At 35.8% G+C, this 22,717-nt stretch overlaps 1 protein-coding gene across 1 annotated transcript in view; it reads right to left on the reverse strand.

Annotated features, from left to right (window-relative positions):
• Positions 1–22,717, reverse strand: part of CDC40 (cell division cycle 40) — a 46,423-nt gene that overhangs the window by 2,415 nt on the left and 21,291 nt on the right. The window contains exons 4-14 of the mRNA XM_069598132.1: positions 21,120–21,203; positions 19,565–19,704; positions 17,904–18,000; positions 16,459–16,598; positions 15,574–15,648; positions 11,850–11,895; positions 9,645–9,746; positions 8,509–8,624; positions 8,119–8,252; positions 3,501–3,577; positions 745–889 (exon numbers count right to left, since the gene is read on the reverse strand). Of these exons, the coding sequence (XP_069454233.1) occupies positions 745–889; positions 3,501–3,577; positions 8,119–8,252; positions 8,509–8,624; positions 9,645–9,746; positions 11,850–11,895; positions 15,574–15,648; positions 16,459–16,598; positions 17,904–18,000; positions 19,565–19,704; positions 21,120–21,203 (1,156 nt within the window). The remainder of the gene's footprint in view (positions 1–744; positions 890–3,500; positions 3,578–8,118; positions 8,253–8,508; positions 8,625–9,644; positions 9,747–11,849; positions 11,896–15,573; positions 15,649–16,458; positions 16,599–17,903; positions 18,001–19,564; positions 19,705–21,119; positions 21,204–22,717) is intronic.

The raw sequence follows: 22,717 nt of genomic DNA on the forward strand, positions 1-22,717 counted from the left end.
ACGCACACATGTAGGCCACACACACATGTAGGCCACACACACACATGCAGACCACGCACACACATGTAGACCATGCACACACATGTAGACCCATTCAACTACCATCTTTGTAATTTGGCTCCAAGAGCTTCTGAATATGTCCAAGACTCATTCAAAGGTAGGAGTCTAAGTGCCAATTACCAGGATAAACATACAATTTTACAGGAATTTCTGAATTAGTGACACCCATATATTTAGCTAACAACAGTGGAATGAATACAGAGTTTCACTCTTAGAAAGGCTCTAGGCTTCAAAAATCTAGTGTGACTGAGAAACAGTCAGAGGCTGGATTTGAAGATTTAGCACAGAAAAGCTGTAGTGAAGTTGTTAACTTCAACCCCACAATACAGGATTAATTCCTCTGGGGCTCATTAAATCACAGCAATATAGTGATTATAGTCCTCTCAGCCTTGCTTAGAAAAGCAGAAAGAAAGAAAGACATTGCCTATATGGACAGGGACTCATTATGTGCTTAAACGGCACAGAACTAACAAAGTAGAGAGAGATACTGAAGAACTTAAAAAAAAAAGCACCAAATATAACTGTCTTAATTTGTTCTAGTCTTTTATCTGGCATTTAGACAATCTGAACAATTTTCATACAATTACATATATAAAAGTGATTTGTACAGTATTACTATTTGTATAGTAGTAGTTTATATCATCATATATAAATACGGGAATAAATGAGAAAGTTTAAACTTACCTCATGTCTGGTGAAAAGTCTACTTGACAAGCATAGCCTGCTACCATATGGCCCTTAAAAATTTTCTTCTTATTCAATCTAAATCTGTTCTGTGCTCCAAAAATTAAGATTTGGTTGTCCATTGATTGGCACGCTAGCCATTTCCCTGTAATTTAACAAATGAGACATTTTAGAGGAAGACTGAAAATTTTTAAAAGACTTTTATTTAAGTAGGTTCAGTCATTTATATTATTTTGCTCCCAACTACTATATAATAATGGGAAAATAAATTTACCATACTGCCTGTGAAGTGTTACAAATTTGTTGAAAGTGAGAAATATTTGTATTTTATAGAGTAAGGGATTTTGCTCATAAAATCTTGTATTATTTAGCATTTTCCCTATAAAAGCTTTCTTCTGTTTAAATAAGGATATACAAAAACTTCCTGAGTTTAGCATTAATAAAACAAAATTAAATTTTATGAAATGAAATGAATTTGTAATAAATATAAATAATAGAACCATGGAGAGAAAAAGACTATTTGTGTTAACTATGGAAAGAGGAAAGATGAACTCCAGGTGAGAAAACCTAGGATTATTAAATAAAACTGTACAAAGATATGATAAAAACAGCTTTAGTAACTTTAGTAAAAAAAAAAAAAAAATTAGTAAAACAATTTTAGTAATAATGCTGTAGTAACACAATGCTTTTAAAAAAGTTTTATTGAAGTAATAGTTTATTTATAATGTAGCATTTAATTTCTGCTATATAGCAAAGTGACTGATATACATATATTCTTTTCCATTATGGTTTATCAAAAATATTGAATATAGTTCCCTGTGCTATATAGAGGAACTTACTGTTTATTCATTCTATATATAATAGTTTGTTGCTAATCCCAAACTCCTACATCCTCCCCCCATGCCCCATGGCAACCACAAGTATGTTCCCTACACCTGAAAATACATTTTTGTTTTATATATATATTCCTTTGTGTTCTATTTTAGATTTCACATATATGTGATATCATATAGTATTAGTCTCTCTTTTTCTGACCTACTCCATTTAGTATGATAATCTCTTTTGTTATTTAGTCAGTAAGTCATGTCTGACTCTTTTTGAGACCCCATGAACTGTAGCCCACTAGGCTACTCTGTCCATGGGATTTCCCAGGCAAGAGTACTGGAGTGGGTTGCCGTTTCCTTCTCCAGGGGTTCTTTCTGACAGTCTAAACTTGCACTGAGCCACCAAGGAAGCCCATGATAATCTGTAGGTCCCTCCATTCTGTGCAATAGCATTATTTCATCCCTTTTTGTGGCTGAGTAGTATTCCACTGCATATATGCACCACATCTTCTTTACCCATTCATCTGTCAATGGACATTCAGGCTGTTTCCATGCCTTGGGAATTGTGCAGCCATGAACACAGGGTGCATGAATCTTTTCAAAATACAGTTTTCTCTGGATATATGACCAGGGGTAGGACTGCTGAATCATATGGCAACTCTATTTTTAGTTTTTTGAGGAAACTTCATACTGTTTTCCGTAGTGGCTGCACCAATTTATATTCCCACTGAGTGTAAGAGTCACCTTTCCTCTCCATACCCTCTCTAGCATTATTTATAGACTTTTTAATGACATCCATTCTGATTGGTGTGAGGTAGCACCCCACTGTAGTTTCTGATTTGCACTGCTCAAATAGTTAGTGATGAAGAGCATCTTCTAATGTGCCTATTGGTCATCTGTATGTCTTGTTTGGAAAAATGTCAATTTAGGTCTTCTGCCCATTTTTTGATTTGGGCCACATTGCTTTTATCTACCCAGGATTCACCAAAACCACTAGAGTCTAAACTGAAGTATCTTTGCATCCTATATATTATAGACATGATAAAGGATGACCCTAACAATGTTCACAGTCAGACTAGGTAAGTGGCCTTGTTCAAGATGGGCACAGTATTGGTGACAGATGGTTTAAAAATACACTGTATGAAATGTAGGTGCACAAATGTGACTGTATACAATATGGTGATTATCAGAACAGCACCCTGTGAGGTTGCTCTTCTCATGAAAATCATAGGACACTTGCAAATGTCCACCGATCTGCCTATGGTAGATGCCTCGACTGGAAGAGCAAACTCTTTCTTGCTCCCTCTTCCTTGCTCTAGTCTCACAGCAGCTACATGAGCTGACAGTGGCTTTGATGACCATGCTGCCCAAACATCAGGTCCTCTACTTTAATATCCTCATGTAAAATTTTATCAGTATATCCGTAGTACTTGTACTTAAAAGGCAATGAATTACTGAATAGAAAATGATATTAAGCAGACTTATCTTTAAAATTTTTGCCTGAGAAAATCTTTTATGATTTGCTAAGGTGAATTGCTAAGGTGTTCTCATATAAGGAACCAGAACAAAATTACCTATTCCCCGAAAGTAAAAGAGCTCACAGTAAATCACTAAATGAGTTGCTGAACATGATTCTGTTGGAAGAATTATTAAAAAAAAAAAACACAAAAGACAAAAACCCTGATTCTCAGATGGAAATCCTCAGATGCTCGGGCAATGTTGCAAATCACTGTTTCTTTTATTTTTACCTTTTTTTAAAAAAACAAGAGAATGGGTGAGGTGACTCATACATGAAAATCAGTGATTATTCCTACTATACAAGTATGGCACTGTGACAGACTTCCCCCAGGAGGGAATGGCCAAGGCTCTTTTGAAAACAGAAATCACACAGTGTCTTAGAAGCTCATTTAAAAACACTGTCTACTAACTCACCATTTGGAGACAAAGTCACTGCAGGCATTGAGTGCATACTGGGTTCTGCTATATACTTGAAATCCACAGGGATATCCCTAAAAATTAAAAATAACGTATCAGAATAGTAACTTTTAAAAGTACTTTTAGAAGAATAATCTCTGAAACAAAAGAGATGCTCTTGACATTATATATTTAAAGTTTCATGAAACTTCCTGGAGGAAGGAAAACCACGAAACGACATTCTATTATTATACAGCTTTTACTTATACAAATGACTTTCCATGATAATTACAAGTGTCAGTGATTTAGTTTTCTACCACTATTTGATTTTAACTTTGCCCTTTATGTTAAAAAATAATCTGTTATTATAAGTTCTTTAATAATGAACTCATCTAAAAATGTACCATGGTAGACAGAAGCAAGATGTCTGAGGCAAGGCTGCAGGGAAGTATTCTTTTACCTGCCAATCAACCATAACTCGGCGCTGTGCAAGCAGGTTCAAGTGCTAAAGAGCCTTCAGCAATGCAAGTAGATGGTAGGCAAAGCTGTACAGGGATCTGCAAGCAGGTCGAGCCCATCCAGAAATCTCATAATTTCTGGCAGATTAAGCACCTAAACATCTTCTATTTTCAGCTTACATGTAAAGTATTCCAAATGTGTACAGTGTGGAAAAAAAAACATTAAACATGTTTTCTTATGAGAATATAAGAATAATTACAAAATAAAAAAGAATAAAATGAAAACAACTAAAATTCAAAACTAGTCACCTAAATCTAAAACCATCCAAAGTTCTAAGTGTCTTTTCATTTTTAATACTCTCCATGATAATAATAATAAAAAAAATTCAGTAATTCTGAAGGATTTTGGTCTTGCTACTTTTCATGAGATATCAGAAATGTTTTTTTATAGAGTAATGTGTGGGGAATGTAATCTGATGAATAATACAGAATATAAAGCACCAATTTCAATTTCAAACTATGGTTCAAGTTCAAAGACTAATTAGAAAACAACAACGACAATAATAATAATCATATGCCTTTTAAGTAAGGATCTTCTGTATCCATCTATCACCCCAGAAGAAGTAAACAACTAGAAAAAAACTCTGTCAGTCTTTGTTGGAGGAAAACATTTTCTGGTATAACCTGAGAAACAGTAATATTTATCAAATCTCAAACCCTTTATACCTCTAAATAACAGTGAGAAGTGACTTCAAAATGATCCAAATATACTGAGATGGACTTAATCTTAAAAAGGTTCAACTGCTTTTCCTTTCTCATATTTATTATTAGTAGTTGATAATTTTATAACATGATTTTAAAAAATAAGAGCATTTTGTAAATTAAGTTAACAATACTACAGGTTCATTATCAATCCATGTTTTACTAAAAGTAAACAAAAAAATTTAAACAGATCCCTTATTTCAAGGACTCCTGATACAATGAGCTCTACAACAAGAGATTCTCTATATAAAGAATCTGAACACCTATGAACTTCATAATCACTAGTAAAAATGCTAGGTATAGTTCTATTTAATAATACTATATTATTCTAATTAGAAATTATAAATCAGTATAATAAGCTTGTAATATGCCACAAATAGGGCCTCCCTGGTAGCTCAGCTGCTAAAGAATCCGCCTGCAATGTGGGAGACCTGGGTTTAATCCCTGGGTTGGGAAGATGCCCTGGAGGAGGGCATGGTAACCCACTCCAGTATTCTTGCCTGGAGAACAGAGGAGCCTGGCGGCCTCCAGTCCGTGGGGTTGCAAAGAAACACGACTGAGTGACCAAGCACAGTACAGCACAGCATGTTACAAATAATCTTCAGCTTGGAAATGGAATCATTAAAAAAAAAAAAAAACTAACAAAAATGTATGACATTTTAAAGATAAAAGAGTAGTGCCAACCTCTGAAATTTTCTTTTAAAAACATTTTAACAAGAATAAATGCCTTTGGGAGAAAACATGCCTATGACAGCTCATGATATAGGATACCACAGGATGCTCAATATCTAATTACATCTCCTGTTCTCCTTTAAAACTGTGTAATAGGCTTAGTTTGTATGATATTGTTTAAGAAAAACCAACTTTCCTTTGGATACACCAGGAGGATGGATATTATGCTAAGTGAAATAAGTCAGACAGAGACAGATAAATATTACATGGTATCACTTATTTGTGCAATCTTTAAAAAAAATAAAGTCAAACTCACAGAGAGTAGATGGTGGCCGCCAGGGGATGGGTAGAGGGGTGAGTAGGGAATTAGGCAAAGCTAGCAAAAGGGTGCAAACCCTTAGCTGTAAGATGAATAAGGTCTGATGTTCTAGTGTATACATGGTGGCTATTGTTGATAATACTGTACTGCATAACTGAAATTTGCTAGAAGAGTACAAACTAGGTGTTCTCACCAAACAAAAAGTAAATATGTGAGGTGATATGTTAATTAACTCAGTGTGAAAGAGTTAATTAATTCTTTCACACTGTATGTCGATCGTTATGTTGTACACTTTAAATACATTATAATACCTCAATAAAACTGGGGAGAAAAACAGAAAAGAAAATTTCTAGAACTAGATTGATCTGAGTTTAAATTCTGGCTCTTTCAAGTTTCATGGGAACTTGGTTAGATTACTTAATGTATCTCAGTTTTCTTACCTATAAAACAGGAAAAGCAAATATACTTGTCTCATAAGATTACTTGCCCATTAAATGAGATAGTTCAGGCGAAATGCTTAGTGTGCCTGGGACACAGCTCAATAAATGTAACATCATTAATGATTATGACAATATGATTTTCTTAGATATCTAGTCTGTGCCAGGCACTGTGCTGGTGTTGGAGACAGATGGAGAGTTGAGGCAGTTCTTTCTCTCATGGTTAAGAACTTGTCAGGATACAACACTGTTAATAAACTATACTTAAAAAATACATATATACCCCATGCCCCGTAAAAAAAAAAAAAAAAAAAGGAGCTTGTCAGAGAAGAGGAATAAATAAGCAAGCACTATTAATAAAAAGCTGTGGGAAGCGAAGGGTTGTGTGCAATGATAGAGAAGAGGCACCTAATCTCATGTGAGGATTGGTTAGGAAGGCTTTAAACAGCAAGTGAGAATTGAACTGAAATCTACAGGATGTCATCATTCATAATGAAACAGTATTTTGACTCTTAGGAGTATTTCTTAATATCTGAGAAGGAAAAAAAGCCTGTTATCATTTAATTTAATCAAAATATTTTGCTGACCAATGCTCTAATTTTCAGGAAACACTCACAAGTGTTCTAAAAGCCCTGTAACTGGTGTGTATCATTTAAACAGTTAACAATTTCTTTTATACATTTTCAAATGGAGCTGAAAATACCATCTGAAGATACAAACACCTGAAAGTTTAAGTATAATCAAACCGTTAAGAGTACATAAAAACAAAACAGTTATATGTATGCTAAACTAACTACTTTGTTGTATAAATGGTCTAAGGTGGCCCATATGAAATGATGTCTTAATCAGGTCCTCAGCATGTAACATCATTTCTGAAGTAGGAGAGATCTTAGTTAAAAGATAGTCTCAAATCATGGACCTTAAGAATAATGCTAAGACTATGTATATAGTAGTCAACTCTCCATTAATTGGAGGTAATGTGGAGGGAGTGTGGGAGAAACTGTAGTTAAATTACATTAAATCTTCAATTACCCAAACTGTCCTGATGTGTTTAGGGCTGTGCTCAGGTCCTTCTCTGGTGACTCAGATGGTGAAGAATCTGCCTGCAATGCAGGAGACCCAGGTTTGATCCCTGGATCAGGAAGATCCCCTGGAGAAGGAAATGGCAACCCACTCCAGTATTCTTGCCTGGAGAATCCCCATGGACAGAGGAACCTGGTGGGCTACAGTCCATGGGATCACAAAGAGTTGTACATGACTGAGCAATTAATTTTTACTTTTCACAGGTCCCCAAATAGACTCAGTTTCTGGAGGAAACTGATGCCTGTAGTTTAAGACATCTCACTTCCTACAGCAGAACAACTTCTGGGGGTAGAAAGACACTTTCTAGTCCTTGAAGGCTGTAGCCACAGTCCAGCCATGTCTTATAAGTAACTATAAAACAAGCTGGGCTCCAACCAAACATTCACTCTGACGAAAAGATTATACTCTACAAGTAAAACATTTGTATTCTACCATTATAGGCTATGAACAGCAGGACGTAAGGATGATGACCTAGGGCAAGTTTTTGAATAATCAAAATGCAGATGTTTAGAAAATCAAGAGATTTTAAAATAGTTTCTAATTTTCTAAGGATAGGGTCTTATACACAATCCCTAGCATAAGCAATACAGTCTATATGTGTGTCGTCCCTACTTTTTGCAAAGACGAATAAAGTACCTAATAAAGAATGTAAGAAAGCACTATATAAGCTTTTAATTAGTATAAGAAAAATGACTCAAAATACATATTCTTTGGATAGGTTACCTAAAGACTATGAAAAGTAGCATGCTTAAACTTTAATTTTCATAGTCTGGATACTTGAATAGTTAAACCAATTTGATTGACAGGCCAGTGAGATTGTTGTATATTATCAGGCTTTCTCTTTGGCTACAAAATTTCAAGTTGTTTGCTTTATATAAATCAGATTTTCACTGATAAAAACTCACCATTCCCAAACTCTTAGGCTCTTATCATCGGATGTGCTTACAAATCTCCTATTCTCATCGACAAAAACAATGGTGTTGACAGCTCCCAAATGCCGATCATATTCCTGCACAATTTCTCCACTTCGAATGTCCCACTGTATATCAAATAAGGGAAAGGGCAAAGACAGAAGTAGAGCAGATTTATGAAAACAAAGGTCATAATCATGATAAATGGAGAAGGAGAAGAAATCTCCAATATCATCTTTTTATACATTTACTGCTTTCTGCTAAGACTAGAGCATCAGTAGACCCTAAAAGAAGCAAACATTAAACAAGTTAATATTCCTTATTCCAGTCCCTGATACAATGTAAAGCTCAGGAATCTAATAAAAATATTGTGAAGAGACTTACTTGCACAATCTTCTTATCAGACATCCCAGCCACAAAGAGATTTTGCTTATCTTCATCAGGATTAAATTTGACACAATAAGGTACTTTTCGGTTTGTAAATCTTGATATACACTGTCCTAAAACCAAAGACCCAAGTTAAAGTAGGTAAAATAAATTTGACCATTTAAAGACAACCCTGGAATTAAGATCTAGAGATCATTTGCTAATAAATTTGGAGAAATGGCAGCCTGTTCGTTCTTTACTGCAAACTACATTGCTCCTTTTCATGAATTTTTAATGATTAAAAATAATATTTTCAAAAGTAAATCTGTATCATCAATTGCAGAGCAGATAAAACTCTCCAGGTAATTAAAACATGCAGTAAAGAGTTGAGGACCACTGCTGAAGAGATTAAGAGTATGGGGTTTAGCATTAGAAAGACCTTGGTTTAAATCCAATTTGACCATTACTAGCTGTGTAACCCTGGAAAAGTTACCTCTTAAGGCTCAGTTTCCTCATTTATAACAATAATAGTATTTAAATTTATAGTGAGTGATATTGTTAGGGCTGAACAAGATACTGCATATAAGTGCTTAGAATAATGCTTGGTAAACAGTGTTCAATAACTATTAGCTATTTTCTTTATCCTTAAAACTCAGTAGGATGAAAGATGGTTCTCTGATTATATAAAATTATGCTAGCCACAATGTGCTAATGTAATCAATATGTCTGTGAATATATAAAACCAATCTGCCCATGGAAGTTTAGACCTACATTTTAACTAATTGGGGCAATTAAATTTAATTCTGTTCATCACATATATATTATGCTTCTATTATTGTACAGTGCAGCATGGTAGGTTATGTAGGGGATAACCTAAAGATTAAATAGTCTATGGAAAATTTCAAATTTCCTTATCTATCAGTATATTTGCTTTTTAAACTGTATTTCATGGAAAGGAAGTTTCATACTGAAAGAGCTACTTTTACAGCTCAGTTTCAACTTTATATACATTTTGTGGTATTAGCTGACTGCCAATGATATGAGAATCAGCAGTTAGTGAAGGTACCATTTTGGTACAGAAGACTACTCACATTGTTCCATTTAAAACAGCTAATTTCTAAGGTAAATATGTGTTAGTATAAGGGAGCTCTTACCTGTCTCAGTGTCCCAGAGCTTAAGATACCTGTCATAAGCTGCACTGAGGAACTGTGTTCCTGCAGTATTAAAGCAGATGTCCCTAACAGCTTTACTGTGACCTAAAAGCAGAGACAATAGAAATGGAGGTGAGGTGGAGTCTTCATTTAAAATATAACCATCATAAGAGAAACAGCATTAAATAGTGTCTTCCAAGCCACGCTGTGAGTCAAAATCACTGGAACTCTACCTCCTGATTTACTGACTCAGAATATGTGTGGGCTACAGAATGTAGGTGTTTTCCCTCCCTTTGAAAAGCTCCTTAGGAGATTCTGATGCATAATATTTAAGTAAGAATCAAGAGAAAAGATCTAACTTTGTTTTAAACGGTCTCTCATGGCACTCTCTTAATAATGTAATACATAAAGCAGAAGACTGGTCAAGAATCTAAGAAAACCTAACAGTCCAATTATTGCCAATGAAAGAGAAATGACTGGTGACATTTTTAAGGTTCACTCTGAAATTACTAGCCAAGCCGGAAGTGAAAACAAAGGGACCTAAAGCTGATATTCATGAAAATTGTGGCCTCTGTTCAATAACTGTATATTTCTGGGATTATATTACTGAATTTCATAGAAAGGATTCAGCATCTCATAGACTAAATGTTTTTAAAAACAAATATTAACTACATTTAGTTTTTTTTTTTTTTAATTTTGTATATGTGATTTTATTAGTCTTAAAATGGCATTTGACAATAAACTAATTTCAAGGTGCTTTGCTTAGAAATCAATCTTACTGGACCAATCAAGTCTTTTGAAAGATATAGGGATAAATAAAATGTGACTAAATGAAAGCAGAAACTTTCCTATTTTTTACTATCCCACTATGACCAAGACAATTGTACAAAATGTGCATGGCACAAATGGTCAACAGGGACCTTAAATCACCACCACTGCTGATGACCTCTAGTCATGGCAAGCAGGCATTCCTTCCTAAAGCAGGAGTCCTGGTCAGAGCTGTTATCATCTTTCTAAGTAGGAATTTTCAGTTTTCCAGTAGAAAGCAGCAAGAGCAGGAGGTACAGACGAGGACCAAATCCCCTACATCACAGGAGACATTCCTGTATGCTGCCAAGAGCCTTCCCAAAAGTCTTCTGGGCTGCCCTGGCATCTCAGACAGTATTTATTTGTGCAATGAGGCCCTAAAATCTTAACAAAGCACTACAGAATGGACTCCCACGTAAATCTAAAAACAGAGCCAATATAATTCAAATACCATTTCATTTCGGTATAGTTAAATTTGGAAATGTAACCAGTCTCCATGCAAAATCTGACAAAGACAATCTACCAAAAGGCTAGTCTGCCACAAAGCTGTCCTCTTTTTGGTCTTCTTTCCTTCAAGGAGTTCTCTCAACCTTTTCTTTTTACCTGTGTTTGTAGCCAATTCCTGGCCTCTCTTCAAAGCTCAACATCTGGCTTTCTAATTGCTTACAAGATATTTTCATCTCAGTATCTCAAAAGCAGCTCAAATTGCATGAGTCTGAAACCTTATCATCTTCCTAAGATGAATGGCACCCCCATTCATCCAGCCACCTGGGAGTCGCTCCAGATTTCCACCTCACTGTTTTTACACTCACTTCTAGTTTACTAAGAGCCACTGCTTTTATTTAACTCTTTATTGTTCCCTTCTTCTCTTTCTGCTGCTTTAGTTCTGGCTCTCATCATCTCTAATCCAGACTAATGAAGTAACTTTGTAAATCATTTATTTGTCTCCAGGTCTGCCCCACCAAAGTATCCTCTATACTGCCATTGTGATCTTTGTAAACTTCAAATTCTGATCATGATGCTTTCCTGCAAGAGCTGTTCAGTTGTTGGCTTCCAAAGACCCCCAAGATAGATCAAAGGTCTTTCACACTCTGCCCACCTCCACTGCTTTTCTCCCCTCTCACTGTATTCCTCAAGCTTACAATGCTGAGCTTCCCTCACTGAGTGGTTCCCTCAATGCAGTTCGCATATCACTTCTGCTTCAGCTTCTGTTGCTCTCTCTTCCTAGTTCTTTGTTTACATGGGAGACTTACCCCTCCTTCAAGACTCACTCAAGTCTGTGAAGGCTTTCCTTCACATCAGTAGCAAAATTAGTAGTAGTAAAATTACTGTTGATGATGTTACTGTAGTTTAAAAAGTCTTTCCGAACAGATTTATAGCCAGAGAGAAAAGAAATATTACCAATAAATGTTCGCAGACAGCGCCTGTCTCCATAAACCTCCCATAGCTGGAGGGAAAAAAAAAAAAACCAACACATAGAAACGTTAAATTTAATACAAGGCTTTGATGAAACGACAACTTCCAGCCATTAACAACAGTCATATGCCAGCTATGCATGTGTGCGTATCTGTGTGTGTACAGGGAACTTAACCAAGGCATTACATATCATTAAACACATTGGTGCTACTGCCTCAGATGGTAAAGAATCAGCCTGCATTGCAGGAGACCTGGATTCGATCCCTGGGTAGGGAAGATCCCCTGAAGAAGGGAACAGCAACCCATTCCAATAGTCTTGCCTGGAGAATTCCATGGACAGAGGAGCCTGACAGGTTATAGTCCATGGGGGCCACAGAGTCGAACACGACTGAGTGACTAACACTGTCACTTTTTTTTTTTCACTTTTGGTGCTATTGGTCTGTGTTACACTATCTGGACTATCCACATACTCATGTACATGTACATATAAACACTTTAAACTCTGAAATTAAGACAACTTAACTTAGATGGAACTTACACAGGTGCTTTTCATTTTCTTCTTCTTTTCTGTATTTGACATTTTCTGTGATGAAAAGTTTCTACTTATGTAATATTATAAACTGGCTTTAAAAGAATTAAATGTTATTAAAACTGCCATGTTATAACATTTCGGTACTAAAAAAAATTTTTTTAACTCTTCTGAAGTATTAACTATTATAAAAGCTGCCAAAGCAAGCACATATACTAAAAGCTGTTATGAAAATGAAGATCTAGACTAAAATGTAACAAGCTCATAGATCTCATTGCATCTACAGTGAATTAATACAACAGTTTTGAAACTACCTTTATTCTTGCCTGCCTCAAATCCAGTCCTGGACAGTGTTGCTAGTGATTTGAAACAGAAAGCACTTCCTGGCCACCCAGTGCCTGCAGGGTAAAGCCTCAGTTCCCGCAGCAAACCAAGAAAACACGCCTGGACCTATTCCCCTGTTATGACAGTAGTCACTCTATGCCTCTCAGATTTAGACTCTAGCAGTCACAGAACCTGCAGTTTTCAGCACACACAAGCCAATGCATTCTATTTACTCCTCTCAGACATCCTCTACTCCCTGTGTCCACCCCCACAACCCACCCCTTACTTACACTTCCTATTGGAGTATGCTTCCTCTCTGAAATCAGAACACCTCCTCTACAAGGATCATTTACAACATAATGAAATGATCACCATTTCAGGGACAGTGCCAAAGTAATTTTTAAATCCTCAGTCCCTTGTAAATAATAGGTACCTATAAATGTACATAAAGTGTACCTAGACATGAACTCAATTGAATTCTACGCTGGTCTAACTAGGCACATAGAAGGCTTTAATCTCAATTAACATAGTCTGTATGAATTCAAAGTTAAAGGAAATGAGTCTTGCTACTCCAAGCTGCTGGCCTGTCATTTTAAACCACTACGTCAAGACAAATGCCTAAATTGTTGCTCTCATCAAAAATGCTACCTTTATATTAATATATTGTTACTACCCATGAATTATTTACAAAGGATAAAATTTTCATGAATCAACTTTCCAAGACCACTATAGGGTTGATATTAATTGACCGGTATAATGATCTGAAATAATGAACAAAGCTAGTGGAGGTGATGAAATTCCAGTTGAGTTATTTCAAATCCTGAAAGATGATGCTGTGAAAGTGCTACACTCAATATGCCAGCAAATTTGGAAAACTCAGCAGTGGCCACAGGACTGGAAAAGGTCAGTTTTCATTCCAATCCCAAACAAAGGCAATGCCAAAGAATGCTCAAACTACCACACAACTGCACTCATCTTGCACACTAGTAAAGTAACGTTCAAAATTCTCCAAGCCAGGCTTCAGCAATATGTGAACTGTGAACTTCCAAATGTTCAAGCTGGTTTCAGAAAAGGCAGAGGAACCAGAGATCCAATTGCCAACATCTGCTGGATCATGGAAAAAGCAAGAGAGTTCCAGAAAAACATCTATTTCTGCTTTATTGACTATGCCAAAGCCTTTGACTGTGTGGATCACAATAAACTGTGAAAAGTTCTGAAAGAGATGGAAATACCAGACCACCTGACCTGCCTCTTGAGAAACCTATATGCAGGTCAGGAAGCAACAGTTAGAACTGGACATGGAACAACAGACTGGTTCCAAACAGGAAAAGGAGGACGTCAAGGCCGTATATTGTCACCCTGCTTATTTAACTTCTATGCAGAGTACATCATGAGAAACGCTGGGCTGGAAGAAACACAAGCTGGAATCAAGATTGCTGGGAGAAATATCAATAACCTCAGATATGCAGATGACACCACCCTTATGGCAGAAAGTGAAGAGGAACTAAAAAGCCTCTTGATGAAAGTGAAAGAGGAGAGTGAAAAGGTTGGCTTAAAGCTCAACATTCAGAAAACGAAAATCATGGCATCTGGTCCCATCACTTCATGGGAAATAGGTGGGGAAACAGTGAAAACAGTGTCAGACTTTATTTTTTTGGGCTCCAAAATCACTGCAGATGGTGATTGCAGCCATGAAATTAAAAGACGGTTACTCCTTGGAAGGAAAGTTATGACCAACCTAGAGAGCACATTGAAAAGCAGAGACATTATTTTGCCAACAAAGGTCCGTCTAGTCAAGGCTATGGTTTTTCCTGTGGTCATGTATGGATGTGAGAGTTGGACTATGAAGAAGGCTGAGCGCCGAAGAACTGATGCTTTTGAACTGTGGTGTTGGAGAAGACTCTTGAGAGTCCCTTGGACTGCAAGGAGATCCAACCAGTCCATTCTAAAGGAGATTAGCCCTGGTATTTCTTTGGAAGGAATAATGCTAAAGCTGAAACTCCAGTACTCTGGCCACCTCATGTGAAGAGCTGACTCATTGGAAAAGACTCTGATGCTGGGAGGGATTGGCGGCAGGAGAAGGGGACGACAGATGATGAGATGGCCAGATGGCATTACTGACTCGATGGATGTGAGTCTGAGTGAATTCCAGGAGTTGGTGATGGACAGGGAGGCTTGGCATGCTGCAATTCATGGGGTCGCAAAGAGTCGGATATGACTGGGCGACTGAACTGAACTGATAATGATCTGGACACAGAAGACATACAAAAAATAAAAACCATTCGACAAAGTTTTTAAGAGGCTTTTCCCATATCAAGTTGACATGTATTGGCAACTGAGTTTTTTTTCTACCTCACACTATTGCTGAACATCAACTAAGATAGACCTTCCCAAGACTATATAAAGGGGGAGAAGAGGCTTGAGAGTAATTCTGCTACTAGCATTTGGAAGAAAAAAAGAGTGGAACATATTATTTGTTCTCTAAAAATGGGATTTCTATCACATATCCTCTCTACCTCTAAGGTACTGAGGAATAAATGAACTCCGTTACATATCCAACACCTCTATAAAAATGCATTATTGGTGATTAAATATTCATGTGCGTAAAGCTAAAGTGAATGATTATGTCTAATCAGCTATCTAAGCTTACAAAAAGCCTAGCCAATTGAACTACAAAGCCGTATCTGAATCAACATGTTTCATAAACATGCTGCATAAACTGCTGCATTCACAGGGCTTAAGAGAAAATAATTAGCCTCTAATTGCCTAACAAACTCAGATCTATTTATAATTAACCAAATAGATTTAACCAAAGCACTAGCTTGTAGCACTTCTACTCTATTACTGAAAACTCACCTTAATTTTACAGTCCATGGAACAAGACAGCAACAAATGGCCAGAGAGAGGAAACAATCTGACTGCACTGACGCCCTGTATAAAAGGTATTACGATTATCAATCAGAAGCACTCAAAAGCTCAGCTAAAATTAAACAAAAGGGAAAGACAGTGTATTTGTAAACCACGTAATTTACTATTTTTTTTTCATTTTAAAATTCATACCCTAGAATAACCTTCAGAAATATTCTAAGAGCAGCCCTTATTGACACAAAGCTTTTCAAGCCTTTCTGAACCTTCATCAGTGGCTTCCTCAACCCAGGGGAATTCTGAGTCAATCATGTGGCTCATGCCCTCGCTCCTCTTCCTTCTTTTACTTAGTTCCTTTCTTCTTTGCTAAGAGCTGGAAATTATCAGTTGGAATAGTGAATATGACAAAGAATAGTAACATCAAAGTTTTCAAGTGCCTTGTCTCTGCATTAGTTTTTATTATCATAGTGTATAAACCAGGGAGGAGCTAATCTCTGAAGTGTGATAACCCTAAGAGCTAAGGCAAAATTACTGAGACTCTGGTCTCACTGAGTTGGTGCCCAAGAGGAAGCAGATAATGGCAGGAACTTGGAAGCAAAGGCCTGGGCTATCATAAGGGGGTAAGATACCAAATCATGAATGCTTATGTCATGACCCAATGAGATGACCCTGAAGAGTGAGGAGTCACTTGTGACTCATATGTGCTGGAACCTCCAAAGTGACTCCAGTTTATCTTTATTGACTTCCCTGCTCTATCTCCCTTCTCTACATCTCCACTAGAAATACTGAATGTCCCACATTAACAGCTGAAAATTTATGTTGTGTTCACTGTTATACTAATGCATTACAACAAATAAAAACAACCAATTCGTTTACCTTTGTGTGTCCAGACCACACATGAATTTGTTTTTTGGGAAGATAACATTTCTCAGGTGGCACAGTTGACCGCAGATTAACACCAACATCCTGAGGTATGTGAAGATAGGACCTGCCTTGATAGTCATACATTTCTTTAACTGAAACAAGAAGGCAAAAGAAAGCAGTGAACAAATAAAAGCTGTAGTTATGAAATCAATATTCTTAAAATAACAAACACTTTATTCACAAGGATATCACTGCATATTAAAATTTAGGTAATACTATTTTGATGATGTTAAGACCAAGAGACAGCTAAAATTTAACTGCCTGAAATCACTGCTATTATTTTAATCAGAGGTAGTATTTTGGAATCCCTAAATTTCCAGAGAATATCAGACCTTTAAATAAGCTCTTACTTCCTTTATCCAATTTTAGTAGCATGTACAAAAGACTCCACTGCAGTATAATTATTGAGAGAAGAAAAGATAACACTTGGGCCTTATGAGTCACTGGCAAAGAATCAGAAGCAAAACAGGATTAAAAGGACGTTAAAACAAAACAAAAGTATATCAACTATCCTTTTCCCTGTTTTCCTCCTTTATGCCATTCCAGGTTCCTTTTCCAATCTCTTTGCTACTTTAAACTAGATTTACAATGAAGTCACATCTGAGAATTAAATGACATAGTATAATATGTATCAAAGCATTTAGTAGCATGCCGCACAGAGTAAGTACTCAGTAAATGTTGGCTGTTATTGTTATTATGACTATAAGCACACAGTACTAAACAGACTCCTTAGAGATAAAACGACAGCTTGAGAAACTAAAACTAAATATGACCTCATGAAATATATATTTGATAAGTGGTATAACATTAGAGTAATCAATACTATCTGAACTGGATTATTCTTTATAGTCTGGTAACCACTACATACATAATTTCCCCAATATAACCAGGTAGTCTAAAATATTTATAATTTAGTTTGGTGAATATGCATTTCCTTCTGCAAATCAAAATAAGTATGAGCATGTAAATCTCTAATCTACTTACCTGAAAAACAAAGTTTATTCTTTATAAGTATAATTTAGTAACAGTTATGAACTGTGATCACACCTGGAGAAAATTTGGCTTGGGTTAAAAAGAAACGGTTAAAATGACTGGAGTACTAATTATATGCCAAAAAGAGTCAACTTTACCTTAGGGAAGAACAAATTGTGAACCATAATCTCCTTTATCTTTAAAAAAAAATTCATTAGTACTTCAAAAAAATAATCTGTGGCTATCTCTAATTTTAACACAGAAGAGTTTGCTATAATTTCTTTGGGATGCAAATTGTCCAATATAATTCTTAATATAATGGTTCCCAGCAGCTGATTAGTAAAGGTAATTAATATATGAACAGAGAACAGAATAAATATCTGAAAGGTTATCATAAAAAAGAAGAGGCATAAAAAATATATTACCATGTAAGATTGTCTTTTCCTCTCCAGGTTTCTCTTCTTCCTGTTTGCCTTTCTTCTGCCTCTTTGCTGTAATTTCATCCAATTCTTTTTGTTCTTCCTAAGGAAATTAAGGAGTGAATTTTTAAAAATGGACGTTCCAGAACCCCATCCTGGCCACTGCTGATCATAAACTCTTTACAAGGAGGTGCACTTTTTTGGTGAAGCAATAGCTGCAAGTATGTCTCCCAGGATAACAATCTCAACTCTTTGGCAGATTACAAAATGGCATTAAACACACAGTGTTTTTGAACTTTTACTCATTTAATATAAAACCTCTCCTTCTGGAACAGCTAGGAGTAATTTAATGTATTATGGAATTATGTAAGTGAAAAAAATGAAGTAATTAGAAAATCTAGTACATACCAGAAATATAGTGAATTTGAGTAAACAATGTTCTTCATAAACAGCTTTTAATAGTCATAAGGATGTAACCAATGACTATAGATTTGTGACACAACTTTTACGGGAAGAGCAGTAAAAGGAAGTGGGTGGTGGTGGATAGTCACTAAGTCATGTCCAACTCTTGTGATCCCATGAACTGTAGCCCACCAGGCTCCTCTGTCCATGGGGTTTCCCAGGCAAGAGTACTGGAGTGGGTTGCTATTTCCTTCTCTAGGGGCTCTCTCCGACCCAGGGATCAAACTTGGGTCTCTTGCATTGCAGGCAGATATATATGTATTTTTTTACCAGACTCTGCCATGAGGGAAACCCAAAAGGAAGATAAAGTGAGTTAAGTCTCTCAGTTATGTCCGACTCTTTATGACCTCATGGACTGTAGCCTAATCAGGTTCCTCCGTCCATGGGATTTTCCAGGTAAGAATACTGGAGTGGGTTGCCATTTCCTTCTCCAGGAGATCTTCACAACCCAGGGATTGAACCCAGGTCTCCTGCATTGTAGGCAGACACTTTACCGTCTGAGCCACCAGGGAAGATCCAAAAGGAAGACAGGGTAGTGATAAATCCTTATAGTAACTAAGAAGTCAAATAAATAAAGAGCAGCATATGTGTATTACCGAGATAATTGGATATGAGATAGAGCTAGAAAGTAAGCATCCTGAGGACAGGATTTTCTCTTAATCTTGTTCATTGCTGTATCCCTAAGACCTAGAATAGGGACTGGCTCATAGAGACAGTAGGATTAGGAGGTGGAGAGGGCAAGGTAGGGTTTTATAGTTTTACTTTATAAATTTTATAATATTATGAAAAACGTATATATAGATATACTACTTTGTTAAAATTAAAAAAAAAAAACCCATCATCAATTCTAAAATCATAGAAAGGCTCATTTTGTAATTACTAGCTGAACATTGGTATCAGAAAAGCAACCTCCATGGCACCTTAATAGTATTATCAAGGTGATTTTTATTACCAATTGTTCAATACTGTATTTTAGCTTAAAATTATGGAAGAAAATAGATCAGAAAAAAATAAACAAAAATTATTCCAAAGAAAAACAAAGGAATCTTGTTTTTAAAATCTTATAGTATTTTCTTAGTTAACTAAGGCAGAGAAATTCTGATGAGTCATTTAGTTCTCTAAGGAAACCTCATTTATTAACACAGATATCCTTCATTGAGACATAGCATACAGTTGAACCAGCAGTGAAAAACGTCAACGCTTACTTCTGAAGGTTTGGCTACGTCTTTTTCGTCTACATATTTTGCCCAGGGTCCCAAGAAACCATCAATATTAGATGCATCATTTTCTTTAAATTTTTTCCTCTTTTCTATTTTCTTCTGACCAGTTTCAAACACAGTTAAACCTACATTAAAAAAAAAATCACAAATATGGGTAGATACACACACACACACACACACTTTCACAGATTTATTTAAGACACAAAATAAAACCTATATGAATCCAGACATATGGACTCATGCTATATATAGAGAGACTCAATCTTCTAGGCAAAGCAGCTTTCTACTGCTGCAACTGCAGTATTTTACAAATTCTAATATATGTGAAAAAAAGACTCAGCTATGTAATCATGCCATGGTACACAATCTTTTTAATTAATCACAGACCCTTTATCAGTAGATTTTACCACTTTCTGAAAGAAACAGCAATTTAATAATGTTAATTAACGAAAAATTTATCTCTGAAAGCAAGAATAAACAAATTTCTCATTTAAAGCCGAATTAGATAAAATTTCATTAATAACTGTTCCTTGCTTCACTTGCTTCGCTATATTATAATGCAACAATATAAAGAAGGTTTCACAAGAATCTGTATTTCTTCTAAGTGAACTCAATCTAAACTGGACCTCTAATATCATAAATCTTAACAGGAAGAAAAGACGATGTTTCTAGTTGAGATTCTCATTTGATCAGTAGAAAGTGGCATGCTGTGTGTAGTCATTAAATTGGAAAAAGAAAGGTTTACTAGAGCCATAGTCAAAATTTCACTGCTAACTGAGAATTTAGCTACATAAAGATGTAACTTGTAGAGGTCTAACAAAAAGAAAAACTTACCTATGTTAATTCAAATCAGTTTCCTTTAGGCTGTATTATAACAAAAGGTTGTTAAAATCCTATTTTTACAACAATGTAGCTCATAAACCAAAGGCAGCTTGATCATATAGGCTATAGTTACTAAGTGCCCTCATACAAATAGCATATTCTTTTTCTATCCAACATTTTATGTATAAGATTCCAAGGGGCTGATGAGCTTTGTGGCAAGTTAACATTTAGAGTATGATGCTTTGTCTTATAGTAAGTACAAAATGAACACAGGCACAAACATATGTTTTAAAATACATATTCAAACTCAGCTTCAAAGCAATCCTTAAAGGCAATTTCCAGATATGCACAATGATATTTTTTCTGCTCTGTTAAAATGGAGCTTTACATTTGTGTTGAGAAATAAATTGCTAAAATTATACATTCATTTTCGTTTCTTAAATGATTTCTACAATGTTGGCACTGTGCCAAGAACTCACCCTCCCTGCCACAGGTATGACTATCTTCCCTACAAGGCCACACACCTAGTAAGGAGCAAAAGCAAGCTCTAAACTAACTATATAAATACATTGCTCTAAACTATTTCACTCTACTGTCTCAAGTTTAAAAAAATCAGGAGTTAAATTAAATACTACTTTTTCTCCTACCTTCCAAAGTCAACTTACAAACAATAAGTATAGTTATGTATATTTGATATTAAATATTTCAAATAAGTTACCTTGGTTTTTTTCAGCTTCTTCTACAGAACCAATATACTTAGTAGACACTTGATGATTATCTAATGAAGGGTCCAATGCATAACCTGAAAAGAAAAAAGTACAAATTGCTGATTCCATTTTTTTCCATTTACAATTCATTTTAATTCTGTGCACATTTACTCATTTTACATTTTCTTTCCCAAGATGTTGAAAACAGCTTCTTTTGTTTGTCTTCTTGTGACTTTATTTCTTCCTTATTTTCTGAAAGTGTCACAGCTTCTTTTATCATCAAGATGTACATAACAATAATTCTATCAAAAGCAAACCAAATTTTCAATTGTAAAGCTGCCTATGAGAGGCAAAGCTGCTCAAGATAATTTTACAGGCCTGCATTGTGTTGGATCTCTCTGAGCTTATCTCCAAAAGAGTTATCACTTTATCACATTCAACTGTCCACTCATACTCTGAGGACCAATTATTCTTCGTGGGGCATGTTTCTATTCAGAATCATTAACCCAAAGGAACAGGCTAGGAAGCCAAGAGGAAAAGGAAGAATAGGACAAAAGAATTCACACAAACCACTGAGAGACAAAGAACTCAGAGAAACACCAAAAACGGGAGCTAAAAACAAAACAGTAGCATAAGTGAGTGGGATGATACAATAAATGAGACTACCTTCCCCAATAAGGAATAAAGGCAGCTGTGATAAACTAGATAAAATAATACACTTAGATTATAACACTGCTACAACCATTTAAAAATGGGAAGAAAAATAGGATTAATGTTCGTTCTCTATCACAGCAGAGTTACAGAGTGATAAGTATGAGACTTAGGTAATGCTGAATTCCTGTGCCATCTCCTTCATGTCTCATAGGTAACACTAGTACAAGGTATCAGGAAGGTTTGCTCCCTGGTACTAAGCAAATCGGAGGAGGTAACAGAAATGTCTGTAGCTTTACATTCCATATGTGAGTGAGAGGAAACAAGTAGATAGGAATTACTATCTGGAGTTAGACAAGAATTTTTCATGAAAAAATGGTAAAACTTTTAAATTAACACAAAGTTATACTTGCTTATTACCTGGAGGGGGGAAAAAAAGACTGCTAAACCTGAGGTGGTTAACTTGTTTACTAATTTCAGTTCAAATAAATGGTTCTCAGTTCTAAGATTTTCATAAGACCATACATTTCTTAGTTTCCAAGGGGCCACTCCTTTTATTCCAGGCTGCCTAACATAGTATATCCCACATTCACTTTTTATGTCTTTAACTCACAAAATAGTTCATTCTGTGTCCTAGCCCACTCTCTCTCGATGGAAGAGGCAAAACAAAAATACCAGCTATCCGCCGCACCCCCCCCCCCCCCCCACCAAATAAGCTATTTCTGAATCTAGGTCTAAAGCAAACAGAATAGCTCTAAATGCTTACTCTTGCTGTAAGATAGCTTAAGAAAAGTAGGTATCTGTATGAACTTTGTAGGTCTCTGCACTGACTTTTTACTTGTTTAAAGATTTAAACTATCTAAGCTATTGCTTAAGGCCCTTCTTTCTAAAGTCTAAAAAAACATGCAAAATCTTTATGTTTGTTTTATTGTAGGCTAGGATATAATAAATTCATGAT

This window comes from Ovis canadensis, chromosome 8 (genome assembly GCF_042477335.2).
Source record: "Ovis canadensis isolate MfBH-ARS-UI-01 breed Bighorn chromosome 8, ARS-UI_OviCan_v2, whole genome shotgun sequence".
Classification (NCBI taxonomy): Eukaryota; Metazoa; Chordata; class Mammalia; order Artiodactyla; family Bovidae; genus Ovis; species Ovis canadensis.